The sequence below is a fragment of the Uloborus diversus genome, chromosome 6 (genome assembly GCF_026930045.1).
Source record: "Uloborus diversus isolate 005 chromosome 6, Udiv.v.3.1, whole genome shotgun sequence".
In the NCBI taxonomy this organism is placed as follows: Eukaryota; Metazoa; Arthropoda; class Arachnida; order Araneae; family Uloboridae; genus Uloborus; species Uloborus diversus.
Genome location: NC_072736.1, coordinates 87456196 through 87473824, shown reverse-complemented (window position 1 = coordinate 87473824; position 17629 = coordinate 87456196). Strand labels below are relative to the sequence as shown.

At 32.5% G+C, this 17629-nt stretch overlaps 1 protein-coding gene across 1 annotated transcript in view; it reads left to right on the top strand.

Moving 5' to 3' along the window:
* The window catches only part of LOC129223839 (MAM and LDL-receptor class A domain-containing protein 1-like), a 57068-nt gene that overhangs the window by 33433 nt on the left and 6006 nt on the right, over positions 1 to 17629 (top strand). Inside the window, exons 8-15 of the mRNA XM_054858203.1 lie at positions 1235 to 1318; positions 2415 to 2608; positions 4256 to 4340; positions 5589 to 5615; positions 6455 to 6607; positions 8071 to 8354; positions 9856 to 9943; positions 10261 to 10290. Coding sequence (XP_054714178.1) covers positions 1235 to 1318; positions 2415 to 2608; positions 4256 to 4340; positions 5589 to 5615; positions 6455 to 6607; positions 8071 to 8354; positions 9856 to 9943; positions 10261 to 10290 — 945 coding nt within the window. The remainder of the gene's footprint in view (positions 1 to 1234; positions 1319 to 2414; positions 2609 to 4255; positions 4341 to 5588; positions 5616 to 6454; positions 6608 to 8070; positions 8355 to 9855; positions 9944 to 10260; positions 10291 to 17629) is intronic.

Sequence of the window (17629 nt, the reverse complement as noted above, 5' to 3'; positions counted from 1 at the left end):
CAACGTTTATCACTGAGATCCGTGTATCACCCAATGAAAATCTTCGAAAACTACTGATGGTACCGTGTAACACACAATAAACATGGACTTTTATGTGCATGTATGTGCAGCACATAAATGTACATTTTCGTGCATTTATGTGTTGAACATAAATGCTTGAAAATGTGATTTATTCACATCATACAGTGACAAAAATATATTTTTTTTTTGTATTCTTCCAATGCGTTTTTTCATTGTACTAAATCGTGTTTTTAAAGTCAAATTTGGCATCAAATGAATGATTTTCAACCTGTATCATTGATGAAAAAATTGCGCATTTAAAATGTCAGCAAATGCCTAATAAGTCATATTAAATTCTTCAATTAAAAATAAATAAATCTTGCAGCCAATACTGGAGATACCGGTACTTTACCTCAGCCAATACCAGCATCGCGAAACTGCAAAATAGAACAAAATACTGGCATTCGGTACACCGGTATAAAGGAATTGCAATCACTAGTTGTAAAATATTCTAAAAGTTCAGGGCTGAATCAATATTTTACAAGTAACTGCTAACTGAATCAAATTTTGAGTTCTCGTAAACAGAATCGCTTAATTACTATGTTCTACAAGTCATTGTGATAAGCAAGATGCCTAGCTGTTTTGATATTATTACTTTAACTAGAAAATCACCTGTCAAAGTATGACAGGTGAAAATTACTTAACTTCGTTTGAGTGAAGCAACTACCTGTTTGGGAATATTTTGATCGTTGAAATTTTGGGTCGCATAACTATGTCCAATTGTTCCTTTTTGGCAAAATCAGCTAGGTTGAATGCATTAACTCTTTTTGGTGTCAAAAAATTGGCAGCAGTTGAAATAAAAATATTAAGAATGTCAGCTATTTTCTCTCAAAAATATATACAATTGTAAAGTAACTCATGTTTATAAATAATTTCATCGCTGGTCTCGTTTGAGCGTTACTCGATCAGTTGTTTTGGCTATTATATACATGAGGATTCCAAAATATATATCTGGGAGAACTATTTGGCACTAAGTTATATATATATTTTACTCGTTATTTGTATTGGTATTCATATGCTAAATATTTTCAACTCACAATATTATATAACTCAAACTAATTTTCATTAAAATGCTTTTTTCTTCTTTTTTTTTTGTCCATTGAAAAAACTCTCTTGGAATAAAACAATAATTCATGACTCGGTTAAAAAACATTGTTTATTCTTTGTATTGCAGGTGGCTATGCTTACATAGACTCATCGTACCCTAATAAGCCTGGAGATAAAGCTCAACTTTGGAGTCCAGTTCTGAATCCTTTTGGTAAATTGTTTTGAGGAATGAGTTGAAAACGTAACAATGAAAATCATCAATCCATTATACTTTATTTTAGTTCAGTAAATTGCGTCCGTCTCGAATTTCATATTGATAGGAAAGCAGATGAGCACTTTGAAAAATGTTAAGATCATTATTTCAGACTTATTTTTTAAGGCATGTTTTAAAAAGTTAACAAAAATTTTCGAAGCTCTTTTTTGTGCGCAACGATATTCCTAAAAGCAGCAAAATTATTCCTGTTTTCATTCTAACAAGGAAACGGCATGAACTTATTTTCCCCGAAAACAAATTGAAACTTGGTTCTGTTATAAATTGAGGGCCCTGAATCTGAAAGTGGAGGTCTAATTTTTTGAAACTTTCCCATTTTTGAGCTATACGCGATTGAAATATAGCGCATGAAAATTTTCATGAACCTTTAAAACATTAGAACTAAATTGGGACCTCTTCGTGCATGCGAATACCAAATTTAATATAGGAGCTGAAAACTAATTCGCTACTTAAGAGAATGACCAATCACTAAGTCTCATAAGCGTTGCATAGCTTGCCCATACCTACTGGAGACTAACTAGTCAAAACATTCTCTCTGTTCTTGAAAGAGGGAATATATGTATTAACATTAAAAATAAAATGATGTAATGATTTTATTAGTACATAATAAAAACATGTTCACTCGGAATGCAGAGATACACGGTGTTTTATGAAGTAATTCAATGCAAGTGAAATTGAGTCTGAAAAATTGAAATAGGAATATTGTGTTGTTTTCTGAAGAACGCTAAAAAATATATGATGTTAATCAAGGGTGCCCATCCTCTTCCCCCAAGAGCCAAGGCACACCCCATTGAATACCACGAGTCCCCCAAATCAAGATTCTCCCCCCCCCCCAAAAAAAGACAAATATACCTTTCAAAACCCTAAAAATTTCAATGGCTCAGTCTGCGCCATGACTCTCCCCCCGCCAGGTGGGCACCCCTGTCAACAGCGAAACAACAACGGGGGGACAAAAAAGCTAACGTTGTTTCTGCAACAAATACCAACTGCTGTGATTTTGCACTTTATGGCTTATTTACATTCTTTTTGTTTCAAGGTAATGGCAGTGCATTGTGCTTGAGTTTTTGGACCTCGCTGTATGGCGCAGGCGTCGGAGCACTACGGGTGTACATGTACGACAACACTACAAATGCAACGGGAGATCCAATTTGGGAATTGTACACCGGAACACTGACTCCTGATCAGTGGTACAAAGGAGAAGTACCTCTTTCCCTACCAAGACCCTTTCGTGTACGTGAAAGAAAATTATTATTTCTAAATGTTTTCAAAATATTTTTGTCCGAGCGATCATCTTGTTAAATGACCATTTTGTAACTTTTTTACAGTAATTTACTGTACGAAAAGTGTACTTAAGGACACTTGAGCCTTTAGAATCGAGAAGTCTTGATCCGAGATCAAGTATCCTTCAGCATGATTAAATACATGCTCAAGTACATATTACTATCTTTTGAACATACAGAAATGTAAAAGGATTACAAAAGAAAGTCCATAGATAAAGAGCCTATTAAAAAAACGTATTAACAACGAAAGTTAAAAAAAAAAAAATGCTGTTGCAAGCGTTCTCAATCAAACTATCTCAAAAGAGAGACGTGGAAGTCGAGAGCCGTATTCCGTCACCATATTAAAATTAAATTACCTTCACTGTGTGTCGGATGCTTTTTGTTTTCCCAAAAGCATCGACAAAATTTGAAGTTGAATTTATAAATTTTCTTTTATCGTGAACCACGAACTTCAGGTGATTGATACTGTGAATTTTTAATTACTTCTACAATTAATGATATTAAAACACTGCTTTTTTTATTTGATTTACACATGATACGTTAAAAGAATCATACTTTTTAAATATTACTTTTTAGATTTCACTGAATACTTCATCAAGACTGATGAAAAGGTTATAAGTTTTGATAACAGTGCTAGTCATTTTATATTATAGAGTTATTTTTGTTTGTTGAATGAAAGTCTTACATTTATTGTTTTGGTTTTACTTTACTTTTAATTTGATATGAACATTTTTGATTTTTTATGAAAAAACAATTTCAAAGTTTCAATGATAAATAATTAACTTTTATGTACTACACATTTTACGTAAGTACACTTGTTTTCCCGGCGATCAAGTCCCTTGAACGCCAGGGTCAAGACTTCTTGTATAAAAGGGACATTATCATTTTACCTATTGTTAGTTTATATTTAAAATCTATTATTTTAATGTACACATTTAAAAAATGGCATAACATATTGATACACTAAAAGACAATTCAAAATGTTAGGTCTACAGTTTTATAGAATCAAATAAAAGTAATGAGCTCCAATAAAAAAGAGGCTCAACTGTTTCCATTCTCCTTTACTGCTGCATCAGTAAATAATTTTTTCTCGATTTATTTGAAATCTTTAGATACCAGATGTTCGTAATTGTACTAAGTAACTTAAACTAGATCAGAGAAGATTAAAAATTAATCTTAAAATACCATATTTTCTAAGAAACTTACCTACTTAAACTATATAGATGACAATTTTCACTTGTTTTTTTTTTTTGAAATCATAATATCTCAAAGTACCGAACAATTTCCATCAGACAAAAATTTGATCAGTAAGGAATGGATCTTCTTTTCATTTGAAATCTGAAAATATTTATCTTTCCAAGAAGCCGATTTACTTAATTTAAAGTAGTTTGTTTTTTCTTCAACTTACGTGTTACTTATCTGAAGTCATTAAATACACAACATTCCTAGAAATTTACTGGTTTGATCTGGAAAAAACTGAATTTATTCACTTTCCTTCATTTTCTATTTGATTCGCTATTTGTATTTTAAGTAAAGTTTAATTGTTGCATAGTTAAACTGTATTTACTTTCAGATATATTTCAAATTTGCATTTTAGGTAATTTTTGAAGCGGAAATAAATCAGCCAGGTGAAAGCGACATCGCTATAGACGACATTGCCTTAAACAATGGAACTTGCCCCAGTAAGTTTTTTTTGTTGAGTATGAAAGTGGCATATATATTCATCAGTTACTTTATTCGAGTATGGGGTTGTTTCCTTCAGTCAAAAGTAGTACTTTTAGTCACTGAAATTGATAGAATAAGCAAGAAAAATAACATGGACTCAGAAAATTCTTTCATTTTCCGAACAGTTATTTTCTAATTATTTTTTTTAAATGTCAGATTTTGCAAACAAGGCGTGGTCTTAATGACGTCACAAATGATGCACTTTGCCGCACCTTTCTGTTACGTTTCCACGTTATGATAATCAAGCAGCGAATTAAAATTGCGCTCTACCCTTGCTATCAACCATATCGTTGCCAATGCACGTGAGTAAAAATGCGAATTAAATATTTTGTTCTGTGAATGGCTACATTGAATGGCATTTCATTATTTGTGATGTCATCGACAAAAGCGTTAAAAGATGAAAGAGCGCCGCCGATTTTTAGAAATATTAAACTTAAACAAATTATTTAAAAAATGGTTAGATCCTATGTTTTTAAGCATGTTCTTTCGAAAAAAAAAATACTTTTAAAATTTTGGAAACGACCCCATTATGACTTTACTATAATAAAATAATAATATGAAATATGTGCAGAACTGAGTGCCTATTTCTACTCTAACCTACATTCCTGCATGCAGTCCTAAGTATGTGGTATTTAGGTACATCACATCTTTGGTACAAAACTATTTCATAAGTTCCTTTTTACGTAAAAATTATAGTTTTGAAGCTAAAAATGGAAATTTTTACACGAAAGGGTAAAATTAATAACCACTGTGAAAATAAAAGGAAATAAATAAATTTCACTTGGTTGTCAGCCATTCTAGTGTCAAGGGAGTTTACCCCAAAACTTTTGTTCCAGTACACTGTACCCGAATTCTACTTTCCCCTTATTTATTATTTTAACCATTTCCCTTTCATTAAAAATGTGCTGACGTAGGCTAAAACTTGAATGCATTAAGAGAAGTAATTACGCAGAAGAAAAAAAAAAATCATATTTCCAGAAGAAAACAGACAAAAAGGAAAAAGTAGGAAACAGGTTTACAAGTAATATTTCTTACGTAGGAATTTAAAACTATCGAAACAAGTTTAGTCATTGCGAAACTTCTACACATCAAATTAAACTCAATTATTTTTTTGTGTCATATAAGTGATTTTTTAGTTTACTTTCAAATTTCATGAGATTTTCTGTAGATTTTAAAATTATCTTTTTTTCCCCCCTTTAATGCAGGTATTCCAAGAGAGGCGAGCAAATCAGGTAAAATTCTTTCTTTTGCTTAACTATAACCAACTATGGCAGACTTTTTTACTCAAGGTTATTATTGTATACGCTTCATGTCATGAACTGTTTCTTTTGTTATAGTTCGAACGAACTGAAAACTTAACAATCCAAATTACTGTAGACACGTGTTTCAGGATTACAAGGAATGCCTTTTTCAATGAATTTGTGTGAGCTTTTGGAGACATCCGAAGAAAGCAACAGGGTGGAACAGAAGACAGTATAAATAGCAAAAAATGTAGATTAACAAAACAAACAAGACAAAATGACACCATGAAGCCAAAATTTATGACATAATTCATCACGAAAAAACCGTTAAGTAATAAATTTCCTAGAAATCCCGTAAACAATCTACTTTGTCCATTAAATGAAATCATCCTCATATTGTCCAATAATCCCCTATGGTGTCATTTTTGTCTTGTTTGCTTTGTTAATTTCCATTTTTTTTTTTTTTTTTGCTATTTATACTGCCTTTTGTTCCACCTTGTTGCTTTCCTCGAATGACATTTCATCCTAGAGCTCACACTTCTTTGCATGTAAAAACGGGTTCCTTGTAACCGTGAAACAGATGTCTGCAGTAATTTTTGCCCATTAAAACGTTGGTAATTCATTTAGTAATTATTAAGCACAAGGTATTAAATTTATTCGTTAACTTAACAATGATTTTAAAAAAGTGGTCTTTTATTGTGATTTCTTATGTGCTGAAGCTGCTATGAAATAATTAGAAGAAAAACTTATTATTTTAAATTCTCGAAATCTGAAAATGGTATTGATTTATATTGTACAATGATTGAAAGAAATGCTTAATTTATTTTCAGGGGATTGCGCTTTTATAGTGGATTCTTGCGGTTGGAAAGAAATGGACACCAAGACGAGACCAGAAAGTCCGCCATTATGGGGAAGGGTCACGGGAGAAGGAACGCTACTCAGTCCCGATGGGCATTCTTCTATGGCTGGAGTGTCTCGGCCAGGTAAGGAAAATATCGACAAATTGCAGTTGAAATATTATTCATATAAATTTTTCACAGTTGTATGATCGAGTGTGTCAGAAAGTTTCTCAGTTCAACTCTGACAGTTTCGTGAAGGTCAACTTTTCTAGCCCAGTAACATTGTATACAATTTTCTGATTATTTTGTCATGATAGTATAACAACAGTCGAACTCGAGTCCTGTTTTTACAAGAACCTGAATTTGACGAGAAAATCAGAAATACATGCATGGTACATTGTTAAGTATACAGGAGCATATTTCACTTTCAACGAGCAAACCCCGCTTAAAGCGAGCAATACTTTGTGACTCATTAAATTTGGATTGACTTCCAGTTCAGCTCATCCTTTCTTGGAATAATTTATTTAGCATTTCGAAGTCAACCGAAAATTAGTGATGAGTCGAAAATACTAAGAACAAGTGATTACGGTCCTTTTGTTTTTAATGTGTGGAGTTAATAAGCACTTTAAATTTGTAGATATTTAACGCCAACGTTTTCAGTTTCAGGGATAGCTTAAATTTATGCTTAAGCAGATGAAAAAAAGTAGTGAAAGCCATAACGATAAAGACGAATGAGAAGAATTTCAAACTGAATCATTCCTCATATTCAATAGCTTTTGGTATGCAGAAAATCTTCAAACTTTTTTCGATGCCATAGGCGCAAGTAAGTGTTTTTTGGGCCGTGAGTGTTGCTCAAGAAAAAAAAAGAGGCAAAAGGACAGTTCAAAGGAAATTAATTCACTTTTTTGATATTGTACAAAAATGTAAAAAAAAAAAAGCAAGTAGGTATTTTTTTTACGTACACTTTTCTTTATTATCCTCAGTTATATCGATCAATTATCGTGATCACTTTAAGCTCGTTACAAACGAATTTGAGTGTACTTTCAGGTCTTGCAGCCCATGGTTAATCCAATATGCTTGTATCGTTTCACCAGTCGTACCTCAGGCTTCTTCCGAGCACAACTGAATTTGAAGGCGAACCTATACGATATAAATCTTGATCTTGATACTCGTTGGATAGGGAACTAATCTCACATTTGATGTTATTGCTTCTGATTGGTCTACCTTCTTTTGTCTTGCGAGGATTTTTGGTTGGCACACCCTCTTTGGTTGCGAAAGAGCACCTAATGAGTTTATCTTCTAGCCAAAAATATTCTGTATGGACAACAGGCGACTACGAGCCCGGAAAGTAGTTACATTTTTGATGAGGAAGTGAATGCCTATGTTTTTATTTTTGCAATGAGAGTATCTAATAATAATTCTGATAACATACATCATGGTGAAGTTAACTCGTAAAAAGAAAAAAAAAAACCTTGTTTACGGCTGTCTGTTACGATATAGATTTCATTTCAATATTTAATTTGCCTCTCAACCTAACTCTTACTGCAGTAAAAGTATAAAGTTAATTAACATGTCTTCTTAGAAAATAACGCTGTTGCTTTTTATAGATTCTTACATGATGTTCAATACTGCAAGTTATCAACATGCGCCATTGGATAAGGGCCAGCTTATCAGTCCACGTATACCACACAGCAACTATACGTACTGCTTGACTTTCTGGACGTACATGTACGCCAGTACAGCTGGAGTACCGATTGGAGGATTGCAAGTCAAAGTCCGTAAGTCGGACAACACTTCTATCATTTTGTGGAGGTTGGATAATCACCAAGCATCACACTGGGTGCACTCTCAATTGTCTCTTCCTTCCGACATGAATACGACCACTGATTATGTAAGTGTTAATGTTACTAAGTAATTATCTATCATCATCATCATTTCTATCATTACCTTTATTGTCACGACTGATTATGTACGTGTGACTGTCATTACTTAATTGTCTGTTGTGATCATTAGTTGCATCGTTACGATTATTGCAGAGAAGATTATGTAAGTGTGATTGTCAATACTTTTTAATTGTTTGTTACCATTATTACTTACATCGTTACCATTATCGTAATCATCATTTTTTATCAAGGTTGTATTCCCCTACGATTCTTAGTCGCACTTAGTGCTTTGCCTGCTTAATCAAATATACGAGTTGACAAGATGGTTAGTCGTAGCCAAAATTCCCAACATATAATATACCAAATAACGAATAAATACCTTTGTGCTGAAAATTCAAAAAATCAGTAATCCAACGTCAGAAAGCACAAATATTGCAAAAAATTGCAGACACGTGTTTCGGTGTTACAAGGAACACTTTTTTCAATGCAAAGAAATGTGAGCTTCTGGATGAAAAGTCATTTGTGCTTTCTGACGTTGGATTACTGATTTTTTGAATATAATATACCAGCTTGACTTTTCTGGTTTTCTATCGGCTTTGAAATAGATTCGTCTAAAGTGGATTCCAACAACCGTGCGGTCAATATTATTGTAGCAAAGTAAACTGAATAGTAATTTAATTGGTGGCATTAAACCAACAGAAGTGCTTGATTTGGTCTTTTTGAGCCTTCAACAAAGTGCAAATTTTTATTGAAACTTACATTTGCTATTTAAATTCCGTCACATCCATCTTCTAAGTTTGTCGTGATTAGATTTCTCTAAAACTTAAATTTATCTGAATTTTTTGTCTAAAATATTTCATAAATAATGCTCGGAAGTAAAAAATGTTAGTGCGGTAAGAAAGAAGTGTACGAAATCTGAAATGTCGTCAGTATTCTGAAATCTTAGCCGAAAACTACTGTTTAAGTTACCGGATGAACAGAATTGACAAATTTTCGGTGACAGGCAATACATCTTGTCCGTTCAACATCAGATTAAAATTTTTATTGCCAGCTTATTTTCATTTATGTTTTTGATATTTTATTGAGTTTTTTTTTATCGGTACGTCACCAAAATAAAAACTTGACAGTAGTCCAAAATGACCAAAACTTACTTCCATGCTGTATAACTAAAGAAATGTTGGGTTTAAATAATGAATAACCATTTAAAGTATCATATTATCAATGTATGTAATAATTTGATACATTTCAATTATGAACATTAATCTGCCACTCTTTTATACTGAAAATTTTTATCTGATTTTACTTAGTATCGGAAACATGCAGGTAAATACCAATCACTACTGAAATTCAAGCAATCGATTGTTTTAGATTGTATTACATTGCATTTATGACAAATCATCATGCATAACTTCTACAATTTTGCGCATTGTTACTAATATTTCCTGCAGATTCTACTTTCAATCCAAATCACTACCATCATTTTCTACTCTTTTTTTTTGCATTTAACAGGTCATAATTGAAGCTATAAAAGGTGGTGATACAAGAGCAGCTATTGGAGTAGATGATATCACATTTACAACTCCTTACAATTGTACAAGTAAGTTACTGCAAATATTTCATTGAAGTGAACTAGAAATAATATTAAAATAGTTAGTATATGCAAGTCTTTAAGCAGGAGTGTGTCACCAAGTGTAGAAACATTACGAATGCGAAATGAATGAAAGCCTAAGTTTAATAAGAAGAAATCGCTTACAATACAATTCATTTTATAACATAATGTGATATCTTATGCTGTGCTTGAAATATGCAGTCCTTATGCATCTTATTTTAAACTTAAATGTTTTCCCTCAATGTATGAGATGTCAAAATAGATGAATACATTCATATTTATGTATTTATTAATTTTTTTTTCAGTTAAACCTCAAAAGGCTCATGTGCATCATGGTAAGTAAAATCTGTATAGTTTTAGAAACGTTTTTTAAATGTTTTTTTCTTCGTTTGATGATTTAAGAAAAATTAAACGCATGAATATATATTTTTTGCTCGTATTTAATTTTTCCTCGCATGTTTAAGGACAATTGAAAGACAAAATCATCGGTTTCCAGGGCCATTGTGTCGCTGGGCGACCACATGTTTAAAAAACATGGCGATTAAAAATTCATCTGTCATTCGACAATCGATTGCCACCTAAAAAAAGAAAAAGAAAAGATACCTTTAAAAGCACAAGAGACGTCCAGTTATTAGTAAAATCGTTTCCACCAGAATTAAGAATTAATCTTTAGTAAATCATTTTTTGAAAGTACACTGCTCAAAACAATAAGGGGAGCACATGGTTTTAACAAAATTACGCAAAGATGCATACTAATAAGTAACATACAATGAATAATCCATAATTTAAATCCTACCAGAAAACGGAAGAAGAAAACTTTATATGCAAATCATAGTTCATGACGTCAAAAACCAGAAAAAGGAGATAAGGGCAGAAATCGGGATGTTGTAGAAAAGTCTGTTTTATTGCCGTAACTGTGGAATTTGATTACGCAGTATTTTTTCTTAGACAAGGTTAATTGAGGTTGTCTCAACAATGTGATTTACCGGAATCCATGACATGGCGTGTCATAGGCAAACTGGAATCTGGGCAAACATAACGTAGTATCGCAGACACTGTTGGAGTCTCCAGAAGTGTTGTTGCAAGGCTGTAGAATCGATTCCAAGAGACAGGAAATGTTAGACGTCGACGAGGACAAGGTCGGGCACAAGCCAGTACAGCAACTGATGACCGGTATATACTGTTAACAGCCCGTCCAAACAGAACAGAGAATGCTACACAGCTGCAAAGACAGTTGCTCTTGGCAACAGGACGAAGGATGTCAAGCCAAGCAGTACGTAATTGGCTTCATGAGGGAGGGCACTATGCACATAGGTCAATGGTCTGCATTCCGTTGACCCCACGCCATCGTGCGAACCGAAGAAGATGGGCTGCTGAACATCGAGATTGGGAGCAACATGATTGGAGCCAAGTGTTATTTACAGATGAGTCCCAAATCAGTCTGGAGTGCGACATCCGACGTGTTCTGGTATGGAGGTACGGGGTCACTCGAAATGACCCGGCATTCATTCGCGAAAGGTCACAATACAGATGAGTTGGTTGGATGGTATGGGGTGGAATCAGCATAGGCGGACGTACGGACCTGCATATCTTTCGGAATGGCACTTTGACGGTCCAAAGGTATGCAGACGAGATACTGTGACGTTATGTCATCCCTTACGCTGGAGCCATTGGAAATTCCTTTGTTTTCCAGGATGATATTGCCCGACCGCATAGAGATCATCTGGTGGAGAACATGTTTCAAACTGAAACAATACAGTGTATGGATTGGCCAGCGTGCTCTCCTGACCTGAATCCAGTCGAGCATGTTTGGGACATGCTCAGAGGACGAATTCTGCGCGACCAAGGCCGCCTGTTACTGTTCGAGACTTGGAGATTTCACTTCTTGAGGAGTGGAACAGTATTCTCCACAGTCAGATCAAAAACCTCATCGCACCCATAGTAAACAGGTGTGCAGCAGTCTTAGCTGTTCGAGGAGACCATACTCCCTATTAAAACTTATGCATCATGTCTAAACAGTATATTTTTTCATCGTTTTCATATAGCCAAATTGTTGCCCTAGATAATCTATTCATGTTTTTTTCCATATTTTCCAAGAACTAAAGCGTAATTCCATTTTTTTACCTTTTTTTTCTGTATTGCGCATTGATACGTGTGTACTATCCATTGTTTGCCAATATGTGGCTGTCTCGCACGGTTTTCTTCACATTTTTGATTGCTCCCCTAATTGTTTTGAGCAGTGTATTATCATACTAGAAAATCGCCCGTCTAGGTATGACGGGTGAAAATTGCTTCTACATTCGAATGAAGCAATTGCCTATTTGGTGATATTTTGATAGTTGAAATTTTACCCTTAAGAACCAGTGGATGAATCCTAAGCTCCAGTAGACAGCGTTCATTATTGTTGACCACGTTTTCGTTTCGTCATTCTCCTAAAATGACGACTTTACCAGTAAAACATTTAAGTTACCGGATGCAGTTCAGCCTTGTCAAAATAAAGCATTCCCTGCATGTCAAACATTGCCAAAGCATATTATTAAATTACCATGCCATGGCGCGAGTTTTATTGTTGAATTTCGCGGGTTGCTTGATCATTTTGGCTATTATATATATGAAGATGTGTGTATCAAATTATCATGCTATGGTGCGAGTTTCATTGTTGATGACGTCAGAGCGTTACTCCATCAGTGAATTTGTTATTATATATATGAGGATTATAAATTAATGAGTTTAGAGTTATTAACTTCAACAAATTAAAAAAATTGTCGTTTAGCACTTTAAGTAAAAAAAAATTGCATCTATATCAAAAAGGTAGCTACTAATGAAATTGTTTCTAGTAGCCAATGGTGACTGATGAATTTTCACAGTTTTGCCCTTTAAGGCTAATGCAAAACTAATACATTTTAAAATATTTGTTTGCTTTATTTGAAATACAATAAATTCGGGCTGAACACAAACTCTTCCCTTTAAGTACACCAGAACTTATTATGGTATTTAGTTGCTTTTAGTAGCTTCAAACAAAATCAATGTTTTTTCGACAAGTAAAAACAGTACAAAATAATAGAAGGCATTTTTATAGCTCATAATTAGTTGTCTTTTAACCTAGCAGTATTTGAAGGAAAAGTACTCTGAATAAAAAAAAAACATTTTCCATTTATGACGGAAATTTTTATATGATAGTGTAATGAGAAAATAAGAAACTCCTGTTGAAAAAGTTGATCAAACCTTGTTCTCAGTCTGAGTCACTAAATTGACTAATACATATTATACATAATTGACGGTCTCTTCTGCTATACTATGACGTAAAAATTGGGATGATACATTAAGTTACAAAAAAACGCAATTCTGTTTTTTTTTCTAATCTCTTAATGGTAAATGAGTATATTTCAGCAGAGGAAGATATTCTGCTGAGAGTTATTAATCTTCGTAATACAAATTTTATTAAATATTGATAACCTAACGTTTTGAATAAATTTTCATGGATTGTTTCAAATAATCATGTGCCAGGTTTATTTTAAAATAAAATTCATAAGTCAGTAACAGTAATTCCTGAAAATATTTTGTTTAAAGCATTTTTGTACATTTTTAATAATGCTTTGAAAACAAAAGATTGATTAAAATTTACTTTAAGCCATTAATCACAAAATAATGATTAGCCAAACTACTAAGGTGTTAAATACAAGGAGGATAGAAGAAAGGGGTGACGCCCAAAGCCGTAAACTTGCTGCGCGCACTTGAAGCCGTGGACAGAGCGGGTAAGGGAGAGGAGAAGGGAAAAACTCTACCCAAGAAAGCAATGGTATTCAATGTAAAGTAATATGGAAAACGTTCAGAAAGAGAAATAAATGTGCGGCACTTTTATAATTTTTATTGTCGGAGCAAAAAAAAAAAAAAAAAAAAAAAAGCTTTATTTATCGCATACAACAATGAAAAAAGCTATTTCTTTGAGATTTTTTTTTCTTATTTTAATTCATTTTTGATGTTAGTGAATGCATTTTTGGAATGTAGAGTAGTTATTTATTTCCCCCGATTATCACACAATTTCAGAAGCTTGAACGCACGTAATTGATGAAAAAGTATGTCTAAAACTTTGCTTAGTTAGAATAGAATTAGAGTATAAACACATAAGAAATAAATTGTACTAAAAAATGTAGATGTCTTCAATCTTAAATTTTGAACATTGTTTGAAAGAACTAAAGAATGTACCAAGTACAGAAAATGTCTTTATTATACACAACAAATATTGACACATTGAAAGTAAAACACAAATGTATGACAAAAATTTAAATTTCTTAAAAAATACCCTTAAAATAGCCAAAAATTTAAATAATTTTTTTATTACATTTTCTTTGTCAAGAGCTCTCTTCAATAAGTTTAGTAAAAAAAAAAAATCTGCCTTGCAGTTCAAATTTTATGTATTGCTTAAGCCATTTGCGCAAATGAGACATTTTTACGCACTGTATTTCTGGAATATTAAACTTGTTTTTAATTATGATAGTTAAAATGTGATGAATCATCATTATAGATCATAAAATGATGTAGCACATTTATAGTTTTCTTGCTTTGAAAAATATGTGCCCTATCCTCTTTTTTCTATGGTTCTAGTAGAGATATTTCGAACAAGAAATGAGTTATTCAAGTTGTGTTGCCAGGGTTGGCAAGTATTTCGCCACGGGTGGAAAAAAAACACGGTTTTCCCCTTCCAGCAAAAATAGATTTTTTGCCAGTATTCAAAAGGGAACAAAAAATGGAATTTTTATAGACAACTTATGTAGTTTTTTTTAATTTTGCCCTCAGTAACTTAATAAAAGATATTAAACATGCTTTAATTAAATTCTAGTTTTGGTTTTCTTTGACATCTAGCTTAAAATAAATGTAATATTAAACTTGCTTAAACGAATGCTTCCAAAGATTTTTTTTTAAAATAAAAATTGAATTTACAGTTTGTATTTGAGGCAGGAAAATAAATGCAAAGAATGATTGTCTGAAAGAGCTAGACATTACCAGTTCTCAACTACTTTTTCTCGGGTATCAATTTCCCCAGTCAGGAGGAAGAAACGTAATTTTTCTTTAGAGAAAAAAGACAATTTTCTATATTATTTGACTATTTTCTGTCAAAATTAAATAGCTTGAAAATCTAAATGAAATCTGGAAAAAGAATAACAGTTTAAATTTTTGATGAGGTTGGTGGTCGTCCTGCCAGCAAAGGGTTATTTTTTCCAGGATAGTGGCAAAAACTGGGAAAACAAGTATAACAATTGTACAATTTGAATAATCCAATTGAAATTTAAATTAAAGCAGATCAAGACTAGGTTCTTCATTAATATAAATGTATAATTAAAACAATTTAAAGTATACTAGGGGAAATAGAGAATGATTTAAAACTTGCATATTGCGATGCAATGTTTAAAAAAATATCCTGATATACCGGATCTAACTGAATTTGATTGAGCTTTGACTATTTTTAGGAGTAATTGTCAATAATAAAATTTCATTTAGTATGAATTATACATTTTTATCACATTTATATTTCACACTATATAATCATAGTTGACCTCTTATAATTTTTATTACTCTGTTGGCACTGCAAAATTTGCACTACTTCCCTGCTAAAAATTAAAAGATGAGAATTTCTTATTTAATAGTTAGGGCAGTTTAATATTTTATACCAAAGTCAGTGAGTTGATTTTTATTGTTTTTTACACTCCACTTTCTTTCTGTATTCATAAAATAAAAAAGAAAAGCATGTGACTAAAACAATGGATTACTGTTCCACTGATGCAATTTAATATTTTAGACACAAAAACATGAAAATTATTAGAATGCAGTTAAAATTACTATGATATTAAACAGGTTATATCTAATCCCCATAAATGAAGCAAATCTAGTTTTGCCAGTTTGGCAAATATGGGCAAAAAATAGTTTTGCCAGGACACTTTTAGAATTTTTCTTTTTCCTACCTTTGGCAGAAATGTGCTAATCCTAATTTTTTTTAAAAAAAGTTTGCTTATCTGAAATTTTATGTTTAAAAGAATTAGGCTCATAGAAAAATTTTACTGCATTATATTGCAACATGCTGTGGTGGAGTTTTAAAGGGATTACTTTTGTTATTAAACGCAAATTTTGCAAACTATAAATAAATATAATAAATAATAAAATAGATAGCTAAAAAATTTCATTCCTATATCTTTGTTATGTTAACAGAACTCAATTCAACTTTCTCTAATTCTGTTTTTGCTATTTTTTCCACTGTCCTGGCATAAATGACTTCTTGCCTGCAAAATGTCTAACCCTTTGTGTTACCCACTATTGCCCTTTAAAGTGCAATAATTTTGAATATAATTGTCTAAGTGAATTGCTTTTTTTTTTCAATATTTTTTCCCCAATACCTAAACCTTACATTTAAGTATTCTTTTATAATGGCACGAAAGATATCCCTGGAATCTTGTTTCCCGGTCTGTTTGAACACCCGTACGCAAAACAAGCGGGCATTTTAGTTAAATCAACAGAAAATATTCACTATTAAAAACAGCATTCTAGATAAAATGGCACTGATAAAGCCATTCAAAGCCGAATGTTTTGGGTAGACTTTTACCCGTGTCAGTTAAAACCGGTTACGGTTTTAGCTTCAGGTTTTGTTGTGTTGAGCGTCTCCCCCTTCTTCTATCCTCCTTGGTTAAATACAATTTTACAAAACATATTGACTGACAATGAAGGTTAGACATTAGTATGATTCGCAACTCCAACAAACTATAGGGGGCACTGCAGCCACCGTCTAATGGCGGATGAAAAAGGAAAAACAAACGCACGCCGTAGCGTAGAAAATGCTCATAAGCCAAGTAAATTTTGTTCGTATGCATGATTTTTTCGCTTTATTCTTTTTAAGTTAATTTTCAAAGTCTTGTCAATATTCTGACCCACGTAGAAATAAATGAGAATTCAAGAAGCATTACTAAACGTCAGAAATTAATGCAAACTACGTAGTTCGTAGTTCTAAGCAGCCATTTCCACGATGTTGAATTCGATATTAATCAATTCTTGATAAAACTAAATAATAATAGTGGCCTGACAAGAATAACAATTAATGCTAGAAAATTTAATTATATGACATTACGAATTATTATCAAAAGAAGATGATACTTTGCCTTGCTTGGCTAGCGCTAATTGTTTTGCATTTGTAGCCGAGTTATTTTTCTCAAATTCCCGAATCGGTTAATTAAAAATTTTTCTGTTTCGAATGTTTCTAATTTCTGAGTTATGATTTAATTACGTCATGCTATGCAAATCATCAACAAAATTCTCACGAATATGAGGTGCTAGTTTTCTTTTCAGTTTGATGTACCATTATTTCTTTTTACTTATCGAATTCTGTAATCTTTCGACCATTTTATTCCACTCAAGATAAAAAATAAAAATGGTTTAACTATCATGCGGAATCTCGCCAAGGGTACTTAGCTCGCACAATACTAAAACTATAACCCTAAAAAAATTTGGCGAAACCTTTCAGCTGAGAATAAAAGCAATAAAATAAATTATTTCTCGGTTAAACATTTTTCATTTCGTTCTACAATAATATATTCAAGAAAATATTTTGCATACTGTCTATTCCAACTAAATTGCTGTAAAATATGGTTAGTTAAATTAATTTAAGATTTAAAAAAAAAAACCATATTC